Raw genomic sequence first — 22,537 nt, 5'->3', positions numbered from 1 at the left:
TCTTGTTTAATTATTGGAAACATTGAAAATTGTTCATCTTCAATACCACTAAGTGATTTAGAACGTTTTATGTGAACTCCTTCTTTAGGTATTGGTAAATTAGTCTTGATTGGAGATATATTTTCTTTATTTAAGACATCTTTATTCAATATTTCTTGTCTCAAACACTTCCATGAAGATCCAGGGCTTTTTGTAATTGTCATTCCTTATAATAGTTTAATCTATAAAATACTATCCAACAATAATTATAAAGCTCTTTATAACTTACAACTTTAAATATTTTAAAGAATGTTTATTATTAAACGTAATCGATCGTTTAAATTTTAATTAAAAATATCATAAAAATAATTAAATTCAAATTGTTTAAAACTTTATATTTAGTTATTCAACATTTAATATTTGTTTTTTTAAAAAAGAAACTTTTTTATAAAAATTGGTTTTATACATTTTAATAATGACATCTCAAATTTTTAAAAATTCAGAATTAATAAAAAATATACCATTAGAGGTATTCGTTAAATCATCTGAAACTATAATTTAAATTTGTGTAAGTTTTTGGGATTCCATGGTCCAATTACTGTACTTGTATTTTTTAACGAATTTATTTTATTTGCTGGACAAGGACCATATATTAAAATTTATGATGTTATGCAAGGTTTTCTTATATACGCAGCAAGAATTTTTAAAAAAAATCAAATACATGGAATAGTATATGGTTATTGTTTGTTTAATAATTTTATTTACTAAAATATATCAAGCTAAAAGGAATAAATTAGTTATTTGGGGCGGTAAAGACTTTTGTATTGTTAATTTAGATGATTTATTTAATAACACTGACTTTGATGTTTGCGTTGTATCAGAATGGATTTTTGACGTAAAACCGTCTTTTGATAAGTCATATATATGGTTAACAACATCTCGCAATAAAGTATATGTTTATGATATTCAAACAAAATCATGTATTCAAGTATTTTCGTGTAATGAAAATCCTCTCTTATACAGTTCAAGTTTATACATTCATTATAATGGCTCTGTTACAGTTGCTTCTGCAACGATATTTAATGAAATTCAAATTTGGCATATTAGTCCTTACGAGTTTTTTAATAAAAAAAACATTTTAATACATGTAGCTCATCGTTTAAAAGAACATGAGGGAGCTGCTTTTAAAGTTAACTTTTCTAACGATGGGAAATTACTTTGTAGTTGCTCAGATGATAGAAGCATTAAAGTATGGGATTTGAATACAGGAAAATGTAAAGCTACTGGATGGGGTCACAATTCTCGTGTCTGGGATGTAAAATTTATTGATAATGATAATTCTAGACTTATTAGTGTATCAGAAGATACAACAGCTAGAGTATGGAAAATGATACATAAATCAAAATTAAAACAAAATTCTGTATATAGTGGTCATGAAGGAAAAAATGTATGGTCAGTTTCTGTTTTTAAGAATATATTTGCAACAGGAGGAAGTGATGGTAAAATACGTTTATGGGAAATAAACGATAAAGTTAAAAGTAAGAACTATATATTATTTCTTTAATATCAACATGTAGTATAGTTCAGCACCATATAACTGCAGATGATATCAAAAATGCAATTAATAGTTTACCTAACATATTATATGACGTAACAATTTTAAATTTGTTAATAATTTTTCATTTTTATTAGACTTTTCGTAGTTATGTTTTAATTAATTCTTTTCAAATTCTAATTGTTTCAGTATTTGGGTAAATATTTATATATGTTTATAAAAAAATAACGATATTATCTAGCAATGTTTTAATATTTAATATTAAAACGAAAAAATTTAATTATTTATTTTATGATTCTGATCTCAGCAGTTTTTCTAAGGTTTCTCTTTGGTCTAAAACAAATTTTGTGAATATTTCAGACAAATTTGGCAATATATATATACTAGATATAAAAAATAATTTATCTGTAAAGCTTTATTTTAATACATTATTACTTATTTTATCTAGATCTCAAAATATCATATATCTAATGAAAAAATACAATCTTTATTTCCTATATTTTATAATGGTATTTTTTATAGCATTTTATATATTACTAATGAAAAAGGTCTTTTGTATCTTATAACATTTTCATCAATTTCTTTAAATATTTACCTTCATTTATTTAAACAGGTCAAAGTATATCTATAAATAAAGCAATCAATAAAATAATTATAAAATAGTCTAATTTTATATATGAAAAAAATGATATTATTTCTATTGTACCAATGGAGTTAACTGCTGCTGTTATCAGTTTTGAAGCAAGTTTGGTATTTCTTGGATTTAGAACCGGTTTTTTAAGTATACATCGTTTAGAAGACTTTGGGAAAGGACTTCCTAGTGTTTATATAATCAAGGATTTATATAAAGAAAATGCTTTACATACAATTATTTTACACCCATATGAAAATAACTTATTGAATAAAAAGTTAGAAATAACAACGATTGGACATAATTGGATGTATTATATATTAGAATTAACATTTAATAGTCATAATAATACAATACAAATTGAAAAAAAACACCATGAAAAATGCAATAAACATGGAGTAGAGGGAGTAATTTTAATTATACTATTAATAAGAAGTAATTTGTGTTAGGGTTTTTATTTGAAAGGAGATTTAATACTTTATGGATTCAAAAAGCTTAGGTTTTTTATATGGAATCAGTCAAAAGATTTTGACATATTTTCAACAATATGTGGTGGACAACATAGACATTGGAGTATATATTTTTCGTATTCAAAAAAAATAGAAAAAAATTCAACATTTGTTTTTACTAGATCAAATTCAGTAAGCTTTTAAATCATATTTATAAAAATTAATAATATTTAGATCATCACTTGTCATTTTTCTTTATTATCTCCTTTTCAGAGTTTTCAAAAGATAATTCTTCAAGAAGGAAGACATGGTAGAGAAATCAGAACTATGGCATTTCATCCTATTTTATATCAGAAAAATACATTATTATTTTTAACAGGAGCCGAAGACACTACAGTAAGATTATCAAAATGTTTATTTTTAATATTTTTATATTTTATAATCTAACATAAAGAAAGTGTACATTACTAAATATAGTGAAATTATTAATATATATCGCGTAAAGCAGCATACAGCGGGCGTTGAAAAAGTTTCTTGGTCTAAAAATGGTATATTTTTTTTTTCATGCGGAGGAGCTGAAGAATTTATAACTTGGAAATTTTCAATAAAAAGTTTAAATCAAATAAGGATAATTGATCATGCAGTTTGCCCAGTAATTAATAATGGGCGGAATGTTCGTATTATAGATTTTTGCATAGTAGAACTTAGTAATAAAAATAACTATTTAATTATAATGGCATGTTCGGATTCATCAATTAGGGTAATTACTAACTTAGGGAATATTATACTTACAACTTTTTTAGGTCTGGCTATTTCAATCTAAAAAATCAAAATACAATTTAATTTCAAATGAAAAATATTCTACAAGATGTCTTTTAAATGTTATTTGTATTTCAGAGAAATCTTATTGTTATCTATTAGTAGCTTCTACTGATGGATTTATAACAATATGGAATATAAGCAATTATGTTAAATCATTAGATATTAACATAATTCAAAACAATTTTTTCCCTCCTCCCATTTGGAAGAATCAATTACATCAATCAAGTATTAAATCGATGATATTAACTCATATAAAAGGTAAAAAATATAAATAAAAATTAATAAAATTAAATATTTTAGACGAAAAATATTTATTAGTTACAGGAGGTGATGACAACAAAATAAATTTAACAGAAATTATTATAAAATTAGATTCAGATTCTTATAAAATATCGTGTAATATTATTATGAATAAACTTAATGCGCATGATTCATCTATAACTGGTTTAGTATTTAGCAGATCAGGACTATTAATTTCTATAGCAACTGACCAAAAACTAAAAATATGGAAAGTTAGTTCATCACAACTAATTTTTCTTTCAGAATTTTATACATATGTTGCTGATCCCAGTGGAATTTCTATTGCTAAAATCTTAGATAGAGAAATATTAGTTATTTATGGAATTGGATTAGAAATTTTTTCATTTAATACATTGATTTCTACATAATTGTAAATATCTTAGAAATATATATTTATAAATTCGAAGATCGACAAAATATTGTAATTTTAATTATTTTATAAAAAAACAATTAACTAGTTAGTAAACCACTAATATCGTTATATTTCATTGATTTAACCGTTTTTTTATGAACACGATAAAAAATAATGGATCTTGAAAAAATACAATATAATGAAAAGATAAATCAAATTATTCAAAATGCTCTTTCAAAATTTAGACAGGATCATAATGAGTTTGTTAAAGTACGTAAGTTAATATTGTATAAGATTCCTTTAATTTTTCAAAGAATGAATTAAACATTGCACAAAACACAATTCAGCGTGGTCAAAGTATACAATGGTTTAATAATTTAAATAAAAATATAATAGAAAATGATTTCTTTGATCCGAAATCTAATTATAATGAAAAAAAAATGACTTTCTATGTTAAAGTAATCCTTTTGTTTTATAATTAACATACTAAAAATCCAGAGCTTTAATCATTTAAAAACTAACACTTGCATTTTTCAAAAATTAATTGATATCGAAGATATACCAGGACTTCCAAAATATAAAGAAAATACAGCATTGAGACTTAATGTTATTAAAAATGATGAAGAAACTCTTCGATTTGTACCTTATATTGGAGAAGGCAATGAAGATAGTGATCTTAATTTACATGAGATATTTGATATTAAAATAAAAAATCAAGATAAAGAAGAAATTATGGAAAGCATGTGCTTTATTATTTGTGATCTTTTTTAATTTGTTTTATAGTGGCAAGTGATTTATCAAGTATTTTACTCAAAATATTATCAGAATGCGAAATTACTCTTTCATTACTTTATGATTATTATCTAGACTCTAGAACTAACGTTTTAGTCTCTCGTAATTTCAAAGAAGATTGGGTTTCCTTTTTAAAACACTGCAAAAAAAATTATACTAAAGTTTCTTTAAATGAAAAATATTACTCTATTCTTGAAATTTTTTCTTCTTCATGGAATTATTATATGCCTGTAGAACTATGGATAACTATACAATGGTAATATAACATATCTATTTATCTTTTAAGCTAATAATGCTTAGGGTAGATAAAATATCCAAATTTCGTACGAAAGACAAGTATTTCCTATTATATTTTTATCTTTAATACTAATAAAACAGAACTATTGTATTAAATCCATCAAGTTCTGATCCTTTAGATTCTTATTCACAGTTGTTATGTATTTTTTGCTATATAAATGAATGTCCTTATCATGGTAAACGTACCTTATAATAGAAATAATTTTTACTATTTATAGATTCCTTTGTTACTCGACTTCCAGATCTTTCTTTTCAAATGGAAGAACCTTACGATAAGGAAATACCTTGTTCTAAAAACTGCATTTTAAATGTATGTTAATTAAGTATTGAATATAAGATATTTAGTGTTTAAAGGTTTCAGCATCTAAAGATGTTTCACAATCTGAATGGACTCCTGATGACATATCTATTCTAGCGAGCTCTGTAAAAGTTTTAAATACATGTCCTAGATATTCATGTTTAATTGCATTGGGTTTAAATAAAACTTGTGTAGAGGTTTATTAATAATGAATAAAAAATTCAGATACTAACTTTGTAGATATTTAATAAAATAAATAATGATTCTTTCAGAATATTTCTTAAAGATTTTCATAACATAAATAACACAGAAAATTCATTGAAAAACAATAAAATAATAACTTATCAAAAGATATTAGGTAAAAGAAAAAGGTGGACATCATATCCAGATGACTGTGATAAAAGCGGATTGAGCACAAAAAGAGCAGAACTAAAACCTTGTGATCATTTAGGTTTTTGTGATGAAAATTGCCTATGTGTACAAAATAGAGTGTTTTGTGAAAAATTCTGTGTTTGTCCTAGTAATTGTCCAAGAAGGTGGTTAGGTTGTCTGTGCAAAGCCAATAAATGTAGTACCTGGGCATGTGAATGTGTAAAATGGAAACGAGAATGTGATCCTGATATATGTATTTCATGTGATTCAGCAGAAGCTCTTGATCCAACAAATAGACATAATCCAGAGATTCTTGCTTTAACATGCCAAAATGTACCTTTACAACAAGGAATAGGTTGTCGTGTAATATTAGGAAAAAGTAATATTTCTGGATGGGGTATATTTATTGGGGAACCAGTAAGAGCCGATACATTTTTAGGAGTAAATATAAAATGCATTGTGTTAGTATACTAAAAAAAAACTCTAGGAATATAAAGGAGAAATTATATCCCATAATGAATCCGAAAGACGCGGGTAAGTTTATCAATTTATTTTAATAATAATAATAATAATTGTAGAAAACTTTATGATAAAATTGGTATATCTTTTTTGTTTAACTTAAACAAGAGTAAATATTATATATCCTTAACTTACAAATGATATTTTTTAACTATTTAAGATCAAGTCGTAGATGCTACAAGAATGGGTAATAAATTTAGATATGCTAATCACTCAAGAAAAAGGCCTAACTGTTTTGCACGTGTAAGTTTGGTAAATGGTTGTCATAGAATTGGGTTTTATGCTATTAAGGATCTTAAAGTTGGAGAAGAAGTAAGTAGATATATATTGAAATTATATAATAATTTATTTTTAAAGCTTTTATTTGATTATGGGTCTGAATGTTTCAAAAAAAAATAGTAACTAATATCATTAGATATAATCAACAAACAATTCATTTCGTACCTTTAGAATTATGGGAAAAAAAGGATAAACCAAACACGTCTGACAAAGATAAAAAAAAAAACTCAAAATCTATAAAAAAATCCAAATAAAACATATTAAAAAAAGCTTTAAATAGTATTAAATTGTGTATGCATTTTCGAATCAATTTTCTCAAATTAATGTTTTTAGTGAAATAAAAATATAATATTTTTAATTTATTTTTTTAAATTTTAAACCAATTTGTTTTTTTTTTAAAAAATAGAAAAAAATTTTCATATATACTTCATTAATTTACTCTTTTCTTTTTCCTTTTTATATTTCTAGATATATATTTTCTTTTAAAATCTAAAGTTGAATTTGAAAATTTATTTTGTTTGTATTTTTGAGTATTTATTATAATATTTGTTTCATCTAATGAACTTTCAGTATCATCACAACTATAATTTATATCATTATTAATGTCATTTAAATTATTGTTATTATTTATAAAAGAATTATAAGAGTTCGGAAAATCTTTAAGATTATTTATAGTATTTTTATTATCAATTGATTCTAAATTTTGTATTTTATATTCATTAAATAATGTTTTTTTAGATTTTTTCAAATTATTTAAAGCCTTAGTAAATCTAGTAACTTTATTAGTTATCTTATTTTTTGAAGTAAAAGTATTAATAGAATTGATAGACCAATAATCTGTTAACGTTGTTTGAATTTTATTTATATGCCCAAGACTCATACTTCTGATAACAGGAATAAGTATTTCATTAATTTTTTGTGAAGACCATCCTATTGTAGACTTTAAAAAGTCACTTAAGCTATCTAAATCAGGAATTCCCCATTTAAATTGTTGAGAACTTGAATCGACATCAGGCTCAAGATATGCTTTATCAACTAATGGATTTGGAAAATCTCGTGGCAAAATAATATTATCAACATTTTTTTTAAATTTACATTTAAAAGTTGATTCTTTGTCATTATCAGTTTCATGAAAATTTTTTACACGATTACACCATTCTTTAAATTCATTTAAATTACTTGAATCTGGAAATTCAGATAAAATTTCAAGAGCCGTAACTGGTCCAATTTTCTGAATGCCTTCAGTGTAATCACTTCCAAGAAGATGTGCAAGACGAATTAAATTTTTTCTATCTAAATTAAATTCCTGTTCTAAATCAGACAAACGATATAATTCAACATATTTTGAATGATTAAACATATTTCTATAAACATTAGTACCACCAAAGAGAAAAACATCTGAATCATCAGTTATAATTCCATCTACAAGTCCTAGCCTAACAAGTTCTGCACATTGAGCTTCTGCTTCTGCAGGTGCTGTAATATAAGGTATTCCAAATAACCTTAAAAGAATTCTACATTCTTCTATCATTATTTGAGTCACACTATCTGCATTTTTTTTATTTTTTTGATATTGGTTCATAAATGTTTCTAATTCTTCAAGATGTTTTTCGTTATAATTATCTATATTATTCAACTGAGGAAAAAAAAAATTATGTTCTCTATTTTCTTCAAAAACTTGTTTCAGTAATGCATCATTTTCTATAATTAGATTATAATTCCCACAATCACTTATATCAGAAGCATTGTTAATTGAAATAGAGCTAATTTCGGATATTTCCTGACTTTTTTTAAATGAATTAGCAGATTTAATTGTAATAAATTTTGTTTCATCAAATTCATTAACTACAGGAAAACATGATGATTTATCAGTAATTTCTAAAGTAGTTTTATTTATTGGATTTTTATCTTCAGAAAAAGCATTTTTGATAAATTCAACATTAACTTTATCGGTATTGAGAAATTCTATATCTTTTTCTAAATTTTTTTAAAAATTAACTTTAAAAATATAAAAATTTTAAATAAACAAACCTTTAACTTTAACTTTATTATTGAAATTCTTATAGTTCTCTTGTTTATCTGAAAAAAAGGATTCTCCACTAGATAATTCGATATTATTTAATAATTTAGAAAATGTTTTTTTTTCATTATAAAACTCTTGATCTTTCGATAACTCATCATTTTTTGTAGTTTGATCAAAATTAAAGCTTTTTTTTGATAAATCTAAAATATGTTCTGATTTTTTTAGATTAGATGATATTTCATAATTATTAATTGATTCCAAATTTTTATCTTTAAATATAGTTGAATGATTTTTTTCTTCAAAACTATCAGTATTTACAGAAACCTCAATTGATTTTTCTGAAAAAATATCGGATAACTGTGGTAAAGAAAGTTTGTTATTAAGCTTTAATCTAAAATATTAATAAAAAATTTAGAGAAAAACTAATATAAACTTACTTTTGATATTTAATTTCATTTTTTTCTGTATTTCTAGTTAATTTTAAATAATCCGATCCTAGATCTTTTTTACAATCTACATCTTCTATGGATTGAGGTTTTTTTTTATTTTTTTTTACTACATTGTATTTATTGTATTCATTGTCAGAACCATCAGATAATAAAAATAATGGATTATTTTTCATATTATATGTATGAGAGTTAGCTCTATAAAATAATTAGTTTAAAGTAAACAGATATATATATACAATATATTGTTTTCAGAGTTTTTTAGTATTTCTCTTTCAAAATTAGTATTTAAAAACTGTAAATTTTTTCCCAAATTTATTAAAAAATAAGCAATAAAAATATAAAAGCAAAATTTTACTTATCTAAAGGAATATCTTCAAATTCTTGATTTTCATAATCAGAATCACCATTTTCATCATTAATAACAATAACATTATTTTTAATTTCCGAATCAAAACTTAATGTCCAACCTGGTTTAATATCCTCATTTTTTATCAATAGATATTCCTTGTTTGGTTCTCCAGCAACCCTTAAAGTTCCTGTTTTATTTATTCCATTAAAATTAAGTAATCTCTGAGTTAAATCATTTCTTTCCCTGACTCTGTTAATTTGAAATTTAGAAAACTCCATAGAATCAGGAAACATTGTCATGAGTTCATGTGCTGATAAACCTATGCGAAGTCGTGATTTCGAACGCGCTAAACTTAAAATATTATATTGATCAGCCAACGATAAAGACTTAAAAAAATCAGAATTAAAATCAATTCTTGAAAACTATATATTAACTTATTAAAAATAGAATACTTAAAATAATTAATTACATCTAAAAAATTAAGATCATCACTGGTAAAATTTTGTATAAGTTCCGGAGTATTTTCTTCATTTATTATCCTAAAATCACCTGATCGTTGCATTTTTCTATAAAAATTAAATTACACAAAAAAAGAATAACTTACTCAAAAGGCAAACTAAGCTTAGGCAAATCATACATGTCTTTAGTTTTATCTTGTAAAATTTTAATATTTTCAGATAGAGTCTCTATATTTTCAAAATACGGAGATTTCGATGTATTCATTGAATTATTTCTAAAGATACCTTAATAGCTAAATAATTATTAAAAAAATTACTCTTGTTTTTTGTGAATTTCTCTTTCAACAGTTTTTTTTACTTGCAATAAGAATATTTTTTCTGCAAGTTTTTCAGAATTTTCTTCATATTTAAGTCTTTTTTCTGCCCTTTTTTTCTTTTCAATGACATAAGCATTGAAAAATAAGTTCGTAATAAAATTACCATAACACATTGTTTAAGAAATGGAACATTTCCATCAAAAACAAATACCGGTTTAACTCCAAAGAACAAAAGTTTACATATTCTTCGAAAAAATCCAATAATATGACCATTACTAATATAATTTCCTTCCTTATCTCTAAATGCTTTAAAAAACTTTAATAATTAATTTAAGAAGAAATTCTCTGATATTTTTTTACCTGATATATCCATATAGAAGCATCCACTGCTAGTATTTTTCCTGAAAGGCTAATTATATAAGAAAATGACATGAAATATTTAATTATTCACGTTTCTAATTTAACTAATCGTGATACTTCTTCCAGTATAGTCCATAATTTGTTAACGCCCATGAATCTGCAAGAAATATGAAAAATATAGATTCATTCCATTAAAAGATGCAAATAATCGTTATTTATTTATCTTAAAACTATTATCTTCTAATATAATTAAATAGTTATAAAAAACGCTAACGATTTTTTTTAGAAATCTCCAAAATTTATATACTTTAAATAAGAAATTTATCATAAAGAAAATGGCAAAGATAAAATCTAAGGGTAATAAATATAAAATATTTTTTCTCTTTTTTATGTTTTTAGGTGAATCTGGAACAGCAAAAAATTTTATTACTCGTAATCAGGCACTTAAAAAATTACAAGTAACTCTTGCTGATTTTAGGAGATTATGTGTAAGAATTTTTTAAGAAAATAGATTTTATCTTATCTTTTATTCAGATTTTTAAAGGAATATATCCAAGAGAACCACGAAATAAAAAAAAAGCAAATAAAGGATCTACAGCACCAGCAACATTTTATTACTCTAAAGATATCCAAGTATTTTTATTTTTGTGGAATTTCATAATTATATTAATCTACCAAGTATCTCCTTCATGAACCTATTATTGATAAAATACGTCAACATAAAGCTTTTATAAGAAAATTTAACCGTGCACTAAGCCGTCAAGAATATGAAGTTGCAAAATCATTACAAAGAATCAAGCCTTCATACACTTTAGACCACATTATTAAAGAAAGGTTAATATAATTTTTTTTATTTAATCTTTATTAATTTGTTTAGATATCCAACATTTCTTGATGCTATCCGAGATCTTGATGACGCACTTAGTATGCTTTTTTTATTTTCTTCTATACATGTTACAGATAAAGTTGATTCATCTGTTATTTTAAACTGTGAACGTTTGTGCTTAGAATTTCAAAATTATATTATAATATCAAAATCATTAAGAAAGGCTTTTCTTTCTATTAAAGGTATTTATTATCAAGCTGAAATCAGAGGTCAAGATGTTACTTGGTTAGTTCCATATAAATTTTCTCAGGAGGTTTGTATAATTTACTAAAATTTTGTTATTTATTTCATTAGATACCACCTGATGTAGATTTCCGAATTATGGTTACATTTTTGGAGTTTTATCAAACTTTTCTTGGTTTTGTAAACTTTAAATTATATAACGATTTTGGTTTAACTTATCCACCTCCTGTTAATATTTCTCTTCTTGAAGGAGCAGGCGATATTTTAGCATATAGTTTAGAAAAATCAAGAACTCAAATTGAAAATAAATCAGAAGAAAACCAAAAGCCTAAGGATATAAAAAAACAAGTTATTACATTAAATAAAGAATTAGATAAAATATTTGCTGAAACCGAATTTTCAACTCATAATTCTGAAATTTCTGAAGACATAAATGACGATGTCGTTCTTGATAATTTTCATATGCAATCTGATTCTAAAGATTCTCTCAATAAATTAATACAACCAGTTACTCCTAACTCGGAAAAAGTTAACATATTTGAAAACTTTATCTTTTATCTATCTAGAGAAGCTCCTCGTTATTCTTTAGAATTTGTTATAAGGTCTTTTGGAGGAAAAGTTGGATGGGATCCTGTTCTTGGAGATGGTTCCCCTTTTAAAGAAGATGATATGGCAATTACACATCAAATTTACGATAGACCAAGTTTAAATAAAAGAATTATAACTAGGGTTTACATTCAACCACAATGGGTTTATGATTGCATTAATAAGAAAAAAATATTAAATACAGATGAATATGCACCTGGTTCTTTGTTACCACCTCATTTAAGTCCATTTGTAAACGTGAATGATAATGAATATAATCCTGAAATGGAAGATGAAGATGATAATCTGGATGACCAAAACAGTTCAAATGGTATTTTGAATAATCATAAAGCAGATTTACAGGATACTTCACTTTTAGATAATATTGAAAAAACCGAAAAATTAGAAATTGAAGAAACAAAATCAGAAGAAGTTAAAAATTTAGCAAAAATTATGCTGACTAGTAAACAAAAGAAACTTTATAAAAAAATGATTTACAGTAATTTAAAGAAGAAAGAAGAAATAGATAAATTAAAAAAGAAACGCAAGAAGCTAATGCAAGCGAAAAAACAAAAAAGTAATGTTAAAGTTTAAAGTTTAATGATGTAAATATATTAAAAATATAACAATATCATTTTTGAATATATCATGTTTCGAAAAATTGATTCTTATAAAATCGTAAACATAATTTTTTGAATTTAATTGAATAAACCCTTATGACTGTCTTTGTTTGTGTTTTTTGTTCACTTTACATAATATATAGATTCTTCCTTTTCTTCTAACACTATAGCAATATTCACATAATTTTTTGACCGATGATTGATTTTTCATTCCAGAAATTTGAAACGTTGGAAAAAAACCATTATTTATACCGAACTTTGATTTATAAAACTTAAATACTGAAAATAACCCAGAAGTCCAAGTTCTTCTTAATACTGTCCATTGAAGACAAGAGTGGTTCATTAACTTTTTCGCTAACGGTAAAAAATAATTTTAAAAAATAATAAATACATTTATAATTAAAAGTTAATTGCAAAAAATAGCTATTATTTTAAAACAGTTTAAATACTTATTAAAAATTAAATAAAATTCACATTAAAGATATTTTTTTAATTTCTAATATAACTTTTTATAATAGATTTAACAATTTTTTATACTTTATTAAATTATTTTATATTTTAAAAACTCAGGCGGAATTAATTTTGGCCATGCCACATAATATAAGCCGTTGGTTATTATATAATAAACTGACCATATAAGTATAAAAAACCAGAAAGTTAAAAAAACATTAAAAGATAATATAACATCTAAATTATATTATGCTTAAATCTCTATATTAATGTTTTATTACCGTTTGAACTAGGTAAAAATATTTTAGCTAAAATCATAAAAATAGAAAAGAAAAAAAGATAAGGAACCTAACACATTTAAGATTAATAAATTAAAAAAAATTAAAAAATACAAATTGAATAAATAAAGGCTTATAACTTAAAAAAGGAGATTTTTTATTTTGTTGAGGTATATAATTCCCAAGAAATAAGTCATAGGCATCTTGACGAGACCCATCAGTAAAATTGTTTTGAAAATAACGTAAAATTGAATTTATCAAATCATGAAATTCTCCTTTTCTTGTACGTTTCCCAGTCCTTGAATGATTAATAAAAAATATGTATCTAAATTTATTACCTTGTAAAATCTGTCTTTAAAGCACCTGTACCAGAATAAGAAATGCTTATAAAATCAGCATTATCTGCCCACACTAATTTATATAAGAAAAAAGTGAAAACGAAATTTATATATACTATTTCTAAATAAATTATCAAGTTCTGGGTAATTTTCGATATTTTCATTTTTATTAAATACAAAAATATCTCGTAATTGTTTCGTTAACATCCATCTTGCTAACGCCGACTGTATAACATTTGTACGATCCAAACAATCAATACAATTTGTACGCACTATTGATGTTTGAAGATGAACAGGAGATGACAAATCAGAACAATTAACAAAACAATAACTATAAAAGTAAGCATTAATAAAATTTCAACTATATATTACTTTTGTTTATGAAGAAGTGGTAAAAGTTGATCTATCAAAATTTGAACTCTATACCATCTCATTTCTCTACACTCTTGATGGAAATCAAAATACAAATATTGTATCTTAGGTTCGTTTAGAATTCTAATGATTTCTTCAAAAGCTGATTTAATATTATATTCACGTCCATGTTGATTTATTAAATTCACTACAATTTGTTCTCCATAAATTTTAATCTGTTTATCAAAGTGCAATTTCGAGGGATAAATCTATCATTATTAATATATATATATATATAAAGTATAATACGGAATTGTTTATATTAGAAACATGTAATTCTGGCTTGTACTTTAAATTATTTATTTCTGCCCAAAATATTGGAATACTTCCTCGTATTTGAACATATGATAATTTTAACCGTTCAGTGACACCTGAAAGTTTATTTATATTTTCAGATAAGACAATTTGTTCCGTTTCATTAAAATTGGAAACATCTCCTTTTTCATTTATTCCTCTTGAAAAATATCTTGTTCCTAGAAATGTATTATTTTTAATTTTAAACAGAATAAATTATACCTGCTCTATATTTGGAACGTCTTGAAATTAAAACAATAAGTAAAAAATGATCCTTAATTATTATATGAGTAATTTTTATAACTAATTTTTATTAAAATATAAATATTGTAAAATTCCTTACTTACAACCATAGATAACAGGCAAAATATAGCTATCTACCTATATTATACATAAATTATGAATTATACATTATATATATATACATACGTCAGAATGAAACGTTTCCCTTAAATTAATTAAATCTGATTGAATGAATTTATTCCAAAAGAATCGGTCATCAGCCTAGTTTTAATAAATATTTTTTTCATAACATTTTAAAAGAATTACTGTTTTCCATATAGGAATTTCAATATCTGTATTTAAAGTTGCCTGCCTTTGTACCGTATTTGTAATATCAAGTGTATATGAAAAATAAAAAGGACCTGTATTTAAATGTTTTTTTATTAATTTGATATACTCTGTCTCATCATAATCCTATGTTATCAGTTAGTTAAAATTATCTAAAAACACATAAACAACTATTATTTGCTTGCTTTTTAAAGGCATAAGACGAAACGATTTCATTTGAAATATGTCATCTTGACCAATTTTACCAATGATTTCTCGTTCAGTAATAACAATTATATATTTATCTATATATAATAAGACGTATAGTATTATTTTAGTATAAAAAACCGTATTTTAACTGGATAATACCAATAATACCATAAATACGCAATAAAGATTGATCAATTTTAACATGATAGATTTCTCTTTCTATTTAAAAATATTAATAAACATCAAGTATACGTTACAAAAACCAGCGATGTAAACTTAATTTGCCATTTAATCGATTAATAACAAGTAGTTTTTTCGACTTATCTTCAGGAACAAAGATAAATTCCTCTTTAGAAATGTATAAATATAAAATCTGATGCAACATAATATAATACGAGAGCAAAACCAATTTAATCGAAGGTATAAAAGTAAATTATAGTTTAAAAAGGGGAACAAAAAATATACAAATTGATTTGCTTTTATTAATGATATAATTCAAAGTTTACAACCGAAATGCAACAAAGATAATGCATTAGATATAGACACTCATGACCTGCAGATATATATAATGAGCTTTAAATATAAAGAAATTTTATAAATAAAATCCTTGTAAATAAATATCAAGCGAAACATGTCCAAATAGATTAGCCGCTCGGTGCAAAAAATGTTATTGTCATAGCTGTATAAATATATAAGTGAGACCGAAAAATATCCGGAAGTATTTGGAAATAATAAATAAATTAAGTAACCATAGGACTTGCGTCTACGTAGTGAGTACGCTGGTTGTCATCCGCAGGAGGCGTGGGAAGACCATTTTCATTTTCCTGTATATTTTTAAGTTGGTCTGCAACAGAGTCAGGTGCATGATTGTTAGTATTAATGCAAAGATGAAACTGAGAGTGTTGACGATGCTTATGATGTGGAGGCGTATGTGGAGAATCATTTTGTAAAAAACCTTGTCTTAATGATATAGATGCGAGATAGTTGGAGATAATTTTCTTAACACCAATATGTGAATATTTTTTAAAAAGAACATTAGAAACATCATTAAGATGCCGCTGGAGCTTATGAATACACGAAAGAACCTCTGATGATGGAATCAAATAATGTTTTTTAGGCTGCAATATAGATTGCGCAAGAAAAAGTGACGCTTCTGCAATTACACTCGAAAGACATATAAGATCACGATGAAACAACGCAAGTTCTGTAAAAAACCGTGCAAGTAAAACAACCTTTTCCGAGAAACTAGACTGCATTACCTTCATCTGAAGAAATGCAATCGTTGTCGGATGGCCAATCATCCAATCAAGCGTTTTGATTATATGACTTTCCATTTGAACAAACATCTCCTCACGATAACTGTCACAACACATAGTACAAAGCTCCTTAAGCGTCGGAACACGGTCTTTCGGCTCTTCAAACTTAGCTGCAATCCATAGCGCCGAACACCCGAGAAGCTGATAGTGTTTTTTAAAAACTATCCGCTTCGACGTATACCGGTCAATAAGATTTACCGTAAGATAAAGCGTTGTCGCTTGCAGCCGAAACCCAGCATGCACCTCAATGATAAAATCAATCAGATACGGCCGCATGTACCATTCAAGCTCTGGTTGCAAGTCCATCATCTCTGGATGCGCCTGTGTCTCTTTCTACCCCATTATTAGCCTTATTCTCCCTGCAAATTACCATCCAATCCTCCATCCACTTCCAAAACCAATGTAAAATCACTGTTTCATTATATATCCATAAAAATTCATTAAAAATTCATTAAAATATCCCCTATTGATCGCATTTTCTCCCCATTATCGCCCAAAAACCACTTACCTCCATTTTTTTCATATATTCTTCAATTTCTTCCATATATTCTCCCTCAACCACTCCCAATCCCCTCTCCTCCTCCTGATTATCGCCCCATTGCTTCTCCACTCCCTCTATTTGCGCTCCAGAAACCGGTGATAACGGTGTATACGCCTTGTGCTTTGCAATGCTTGTTTTTGCATATCTGTCCACGGAAAAACGTCTTTTGACCGCCTGAGACGGCATTCTGCCTCTTTTTCCCTCTTCCTGAGACTCCTGACTCTGAAAATCCCTCCTGCTTCACTATCCCTCCAAATTTCTCCGGACAACTTGTCTTTTCCTACTCACAGCCAATTCAATCAATAATCCCCAATTGATGCCCCGAGTTTTCTATCTTTTCATGCACTTTTAGCCCTTATTTTAGCCCTTATTTAGCCCTTATACTCCTCTCCACTTCTCTGCTCATCCACCGAGACTTTATATATTTCTTGTGCGCGTCTCCAATTATGATTTTTAATCGTCGTCGTAAGGGGACGTGTGCACCCACCGCTTACGCGAGGAGACGAGTCTTCAGGCACGGTGCAGCCGCTTCTCTGCCTTAGATTTATCCTCAAAACGCCAATTTGTCCAAATTTTCTGCCAAAACTTTTAAAAATAATGCATTTCTTCTGCTTGTCTCCTGCTAGTCCCCTTTTCAGCCCTCATTAAACCCAAATTTGCCTGTAAACAAGAAATACTTTGTTTTAAAGTAGATTAGAGCTTCTTTAAGCCTTCTTTAGATGCAGATTAGACAGAGATTAGAGAATGTGTAAAATAAGTTTTAAAGGTGCAGAATTTGATAATTAAGGAGGAGCTAAGGGGAAGCTAAGCCATGAAGAGCAGTAGGGAAGGGACAAACAGAGGCTAAATACGTTTACGAAGATTGAACAACACACGGCTATGCAGTTTATGATATGTGGAATCTGCATCTGGAGATCAGTATGCAGAACTATCCCAGAATGATTTTGTAGACCCTGTAAAGGCACTGCAGGGTCGCTGCAGGGCCAGATCCGCATTCTCGGGTATAGTAAAAGCGAAGGAAGCAAAGGCATAGCTTAACGGCCCCTTAAATGAGGGTAAATAGTTGTGTTTTGGACAAAAGTGTGGTAAAATAGGTGCATGGAGATGCAGATGAGAAGATTTATGTACAAAGGGGTAGTGAGGGGATTGGAAAAGAAGGATAGTTTCTAACTAGAAGAGGATGAGTAGCCAGGGAGTTTAGAAGAAGATGAAAGAGGGTTAAAGAATGTGTGTTTAATGATTTTTAAAAAGATTTTTAAAAAGTCGTTAGAAAGGGTCCTAAAAGGATCTAAGGTGCTTAGAAAGCGTGCAGAAGAAGCGTAGGGCCTAATAAATGAATATTTGGTCCGTAAGCAGCTTTCGGGTTTTGATTCCTAACGAAAGAGTGTAAAAATTGAACAGTGTATAAAATGTATAAATGTTGTAAAAGTGTTGTAAAATGTAAAGCGTCAATGCATAGCAAATGCCCAGCAATTGTCTGTACCGCCCATGCCCGGAAGCTGTCTAGTCTTGGTGCATGATAGTTTTCGACGGCGTTTGTAGTGATCGGTTATGTCTTGCAAACACCGCCAACACATTTAATAATAATGATAACGACCGCTGGCACAATAAGCATTGTAATACTTACAAATGGAGTGGCTTACTGATAGCGACCAGAATCAGGATGGTTAGTCTATCGCTGAATAAGCACCTTTTTTGTCTACAAAGACCCGTTCTATCCACTTACCCGAAACAGTAGCATTTCTTGCGCCGTGCTGCACGTATATTTGCAATTGCCTTGTCCTGATGTTGGACTCCCTGCTCGATATTTGTATGAACCGCTTCCGCTTGCTGCAAAATAGTCTGCAGCGGCTCATCTTGCTGATCCACTAGTATACTCATCTCATTAAATAGCTCTGCCAGCTCTGAAATCGTCTGTTCAATCTGTTTTATGTCCTGGTGCCGCTCCTGAACCTCCCGCAGTGCGGTGCGTGCCTCTCCGTGCCGATTGCTCCGCAACAGCTACGTCGTCAGCCTCTTTTTCCCCGTCTTTTCCCTCTTACCGCCTGGCTAAAGACCTGCAGCCCCCTATCATCGTTTAGCGCTGACTCAATCTCCTCCTGTGTAATCCCCGGGTTCACTGTCTCCATCTGCCGCGACAGTCTCTGTCGGTAGCGTTGGTTAAACGTGCTTTCCACCCCCGAGTAGTGCTGGATCGAGTCCAAAAACTTCTTCCTTATATTGCTCGTTTGGATCACCCGAATTTGCAGATCACTCTTCGGCACTAGCCCCTTGTTTTTCTTCTCCAGCGTCTTGATGTCGTCCCGCACCAAATTCTGCATCTGCCGTGTCCGTGTCTTGAGTTCTTCCAGCTGCCCGTGAAGAAACTCTGTCTGCTCCTCTGAAATCTCATTCAGCAGCCGGTGGTGGAGGCGCTCAATCTGTGACACATTCTCCTTGATCTGCAGAATCATGTTCCGCAGCTCTTCAATCTACCCCCATCAGCACGGCCTCCTATCCCTTTTCCCCGACCTTTTTAAAGAACTCTGGCAACGTTGACTTCTGTGGAAGGTCCTCCAGCTCATATTCACTCCGTTTCTCGTCCTCCCTACACACTTAGCCTTCTGTACTCCATCTTTGCTGTTTTTACTGCTGTTTTTCCTGGATATGCTTTTCCTGCACCGTTTCCTGCTCCGATCAGCACTGATCTATACTGATCCACGCCGTTCCACACGGATCAGCGCCGTTCTCCCCACCTGCCCGTCTATTTGGCGGTCTCCAGCCATCGTCTCCTAGTCGTGTGTGTAAACTCGCCACAAAACACTCAGGTCCGCTAAATGCCACTCAAGTACCACGTAATACCCCGTAAAGATATGCAAGGATTCTAAAAATCGCCTCAAAAATCACCCAAAACCCACTCAAACCGCCCCCAACCCGTTTTTTCTCGTTGGTTCCGTTCTCGAGGTTATCGTCCGCTGCACCGCTCTATCGCTGCGATATCAATCACTGCCTGCACGCCCAGAACACCCCCCCTCTTTTTACACACATCCCCCCTCCTCCCGCTACCCCCACACTGGTTACACCCTCCTCGTTCCCATTCCGCTATTTTTCCTGTATTTTTCGCCCTCCTTTTCCACCGGCCCTTCACCCACTATATATCCACCGCCCGTCCCGCCACCTGCCTCTCCGCCCAAACACGTATACAAACACGTATACTTCCTTTTTGCCCCCAATACGTCCATATTCACTCTTATATACACTTTGCTCATGCTTTTTCCCGCTTTTCCTGTATTCTCTCCTCTTCTCCGCCCCCTGATTTTCTCCCCCCGCTCTCCGCACCGACGCCCATGGCCGACGATGCTGTCTCTGAAAAACATGAAACCCCCGAAAAACCTCTTCCTGCGTCTTCCCCCATCACTGTCTTTCACGACCCGAAAAACTTCACTGTCAAACACCCCCTTATGCACCGCTGGACCCTCTGGTTCACCAAGCCACTAACTCCCGGCCAGCGTGCAAGCACCACCGATGCCTGGGCCGACAGTCTCAAGGAGGTCATCACGTTTGACAGTGTTGAAGAATTCTGGGGGTAAGTTCCTTCCCGCCTTATTCTATTCTCCTGTTTCCCTTATTTTCCCTGTTTTTTTCCCCCTTTTTCCCCCTTTGCTGACCCTTCTGCTGACGCTCCTCAGGATATACAACAACATCGCAAAGGCCTCCCAGCTTCCCCCAAAGAGCGACTACCACCTTTTCAAGACGGGTGTCCGCCCAGAGTGGGAGGACAAGCAGAACCAACGCGGAGGCCGCTGGTCGTACAATAACAGAGACCGCCGCGCCGTCAACATAGACGAGCTCTGGCTCCATATTGTATCAACGTTTCCATAGCAACCACTACTGATGCCTCAGATGTTGGCGGCGATTGGCGAGACGCTCGAGAACGAGGGCGACAACGAGGTGATGGGCGTCGTTGTCAATATACGCAAGGGCTTTGTGCGCCTCGGCCTGTGGACGCGCTCCACGAGCAACGAGGATGTCCTCCGTGCAATCGGGTGTGTCCGGTGCTCCACTGAGGGCTGCTGACCCAGGACAGGAAGCGCTTCCGAGAGGCCATGCGGATTCCAGACAAGGAGACGGTCGAGTTCTACTCGCACTCGGACTCGGCGCACTCGGGCAGCACGCGGGCCAAGTCGCGCATGTATGCATAGTCTCGAGCGGCGCAGTGTGCCAGCATGCGTAGTGTACATAGCATAGTGGCAAAGTGTGCCGTGTGTCGCATACAGTGCACAGCGTGCAACGTGCATAGCATGGGTGTGCGCACAGCAGAGAGTATGTATGGCGTATACTGTGCGCAGCAGCGTGTGTGTACAGCATATATAGCATATATGCTATATAAGTGTGCACAGCATGTGCAGTGTGCAGTGTGCAGTGTGTATAGTGTGTATATAGTGTATACGGTATAGTGTATATAATATAGTACATATGGTATATGGTGTACGGTATAGTGTACAGAGCGTACATAGTGCATGCAATGCATAGAGTGCAGTGTGTACGGTGTGTGCGGTGTATATATGCGCATACACAGTGCATATACACCGTGCCAGCAGTCGCCGTAGGTGTGCAGTGTGTGCAGTGGGCATCCGAGTGTCTGCGCGTGTATATGTATATATGCGTGTCAGTGTATGCGTGTATATGTATAGTATGCACAGCAGCATAGCTGTAGTGCATACACCGCAGAGTGCATGTGCAGTGCATGTGCAGTGGACGTGAGCGGACGTGTTATATGCACATACGCCCATATTCTGTGCTGCACGCTGTGTGTGCTATGCACGCTATATGCTATACACTATGTGCGTTGTATGCTTTGTATGCGCGTTGTATGCGCTGTATATGCGTTGCATTCGCCGCATACACTGCTATACACAGACTATGCTGTATGCACTGCGTGCACAATGTGCACATTGACGCATACACTCACTATATACACACAGATACACATATATAGACATATACACTCATATATAAATATACACTGATATATATACATATATACACTGACATACACGTATACATGCATATACACACATACTCACCCATATATACTCATATATACGCGCATACACTGACTACGCGCATACACACGCACAACGCCCACCGGCACGCTGCATATGCACCGTACAGTGTAGCAATGTATGTACTGTATGTGTCTATAGTGCATACATTGCTACACAGCACGGTGCATATGCTGCTGCATTGCGGGTACACTGCGCATACACAACGCATACAACGCATACAACGCATA

General features: G+C 30.4%; 8 protein-coding genes across 8 annotated transcripts; 4 read left to right on the top strand and 4 right to left on the bottom strand.

The window, feature by feature from the left end:
* Positions 1-454: 454 nt before the first annotated feature.
* T551_03652 (uncharacterized protein) lies at positions 455-4,104 on the top strand (the record flags this gene model as incomplete). Its single annotated transcript, XM_018375915.1, has 12 exons — positions 455-508; positions 553-715; positions 759-1,517; positions 1,562-1,629; positions 1,672-1,730; positions 1,776-2,043; positions 2,198-2,572; positions 2,615-2,806; positions 2,849-3,026; positions 3,073-3,374; positions 3,418-3,694; positions 3,737-4,104. The coding sequence occupies 12 exons, from the start codon at positions 455-457 to the stop codon at positions 4,102-4,104; spliced, it is 3,063 nt and encodes a 1,020-aa protein (XP_018227863.1).
* A 158-nt stretch (positions 4,105-4,262) lies between these two features.
* On the top strand, positions 4,263-6,899 carry T551_03651 (uncharacterized protein; the record flags this gene model as incomplete). Its single annotated transcript, XM_018375914.1, has 14 exons — positions 4,263-4,358; positions 4,403-4,546; positions 4,587-4,831; positions 4,879-5,136; positions 5,181-5,216; positions 5,259-5,353; positions 5,396-5,487; positions 5,532-5,672; positions 5,716-6,288; positions 6,335-6,381; positions 6,426-6,475; positions 6,527-6,678; positions 6,724-6,740; positions 6,782-6,899. 14 exons carry the CDS (start codon positions 4,263-4,265, stop codon positions 6,897-6,899), a joined length of 2,064 nt encoding a protein of 687 aa, XP_018227862.1.
* Positions 6,900-7,075: 176 nt separating this feature from the next.
* T551_03650 (uncharacterized protein) lies at positions 7,076-10,754 on the bottom strand (the record flags this gene model as incomplete). The annotated part of the gene is made up of 10 exons (XM_018375913.1): positions 7,076-8,622; positions 8,677-9,059; positions 9,106-9,312; positions 9,473-9,888; positions 9,936-10,032; positions 10,071-10,199; positions 10,242-10,357; positions 10,405-10,557; positions 10,602-10,650; positions 10,693-10,754. The coding sequence occupies 10 exons, from the start codon at positions 10,752-10,754 to the stop codon at positions 7,076-7,078; spliced, it is 3,159 nt and encodes a 1,052-aa protein (XP_018227861.1).
* A 182-nt stretch (positions 10,755-10,936) lies between these two features.
* Positions 10,937-12,849, top strand: T551_03649 (mRNA-binding ribosome synthesis protein NOP7; the record flags this gene model as incomplete). The annotated part of the gene is made up of 6 exons (XM_018375912.1): positions 10,937-10,958; positions 11,001-11,089; positions 11,136-11,234; positions 11,281-11,435; positions 11,479-11,740; positions 11,782-12,849. The coding sequence occupies 6 exons, from the start codon at positions 10,937-10,939 to the stop codon at positions 12,847-12,849; spliced, it is 1,695 nt and encodes a 564-aa protein (XP_018227860.1).
* Positions 12,850-13,586: 737 nt separating this feature from the next.
* On the bottom strand, positions 13,587-15,790 carry T551_03648 (uncharacterized protein; the record flags this gene model as incomplete). Its single annotated transcript, XM_018375911.1, has 13 exons — positions 13,587-13,673; positions 13,718-13,901; positions 13,942-14,014; positions 14,058-14,272; positions 14,314-14,561; positions 14,602-14,825; positions 14,869-14,949; positions 14,997-15,027; positions 15,076-15,150; positions 15,196-15,342; positions 15,385-15,500; positions 15,544-15,624; positions 15,682-15,790. 13 exons carry the CDS (start codon positions 15,788-15,790, stop codon positions 13,587-13,589), a joined length of 1,671 nt encoding a protein of 556 aa, XP_018227859.1.
* Positions 15,791-16,145: 355 nt separating this feature from the next.
* T551_03647 (uncharacterized protein) lies at positions 16,146-17,448 on the bottom strand (the record flags this gene model as incomplete). The annotated part of the gene is made up of 2 exons (XM_018375910.1): positions 16,146-17,054; positions 17,230-17,448. 2 exons carry the CDS (start codon positions 17,446-17,448, stop codon positions 16,146-16,148), a joined length of 1,128 nt encoding a protein of 375 aa, XP_018227858.1.
* Positions 17,449-18,984: 1,536 nt separating this feature from the next.
* On the bottom strand, positions 18,985-20,027 carry T551_03646 (uncharacterized protein; the record flags this gene model as incomplete). The annotated part of the gene is made up of 5 exons (XM_018375909.1): positions 18,985-19,263; positions 19,305-19,733; positions 19,774-19,849; positions 19,892-19,929; positions 19,956-20,027. 5 exons carry the CDS (start codon positions 20,025-20,027, stop codon positions 18,985-18,987), a joined length of 894 nt encoding a protein of 297 aa, XP_018227857.1.
* A 561-nt stretch (positions 20,028-20,588) lies between these two features.
* T551_03645 (uncharacterized protein) lies at positions 20,589-21,318 on the top strand (the record flags this gene model as incomplete). Its single annotated transcript, XM_018375908.1, has 3 exons — positions 20,589-20,827; positions 20,931-21,105; positions 21,145-21,318. 3 exons carry the CDS (start codon positions 20,589-20,591, stop codon positions 21,316-21,318), a joined length of 588 nt encoding a protein of 195 aa, XP_018227856.1.
* Between the last annotated feature and the right edge of the window lie 1,219 nt (positions 21,319-22,537).

Source organism: Pneumocystis jirovecii (assembly GCF_001477535.1).
Source record: "Pneumocystis jirovecii RU7 chromosome Unknown supercont1.20, whole genome shotgun sequence".
NCBI lineage: Eukaryota > Fungi > Ascomycota > Pneumocystomycetes > Pneumocystales > Pneumocystaceae > Pneumocystis > Pneumocystis jirovecii.
This window is presented reverse-complemented; position numbering and strand designations above follow the sequence as displayed.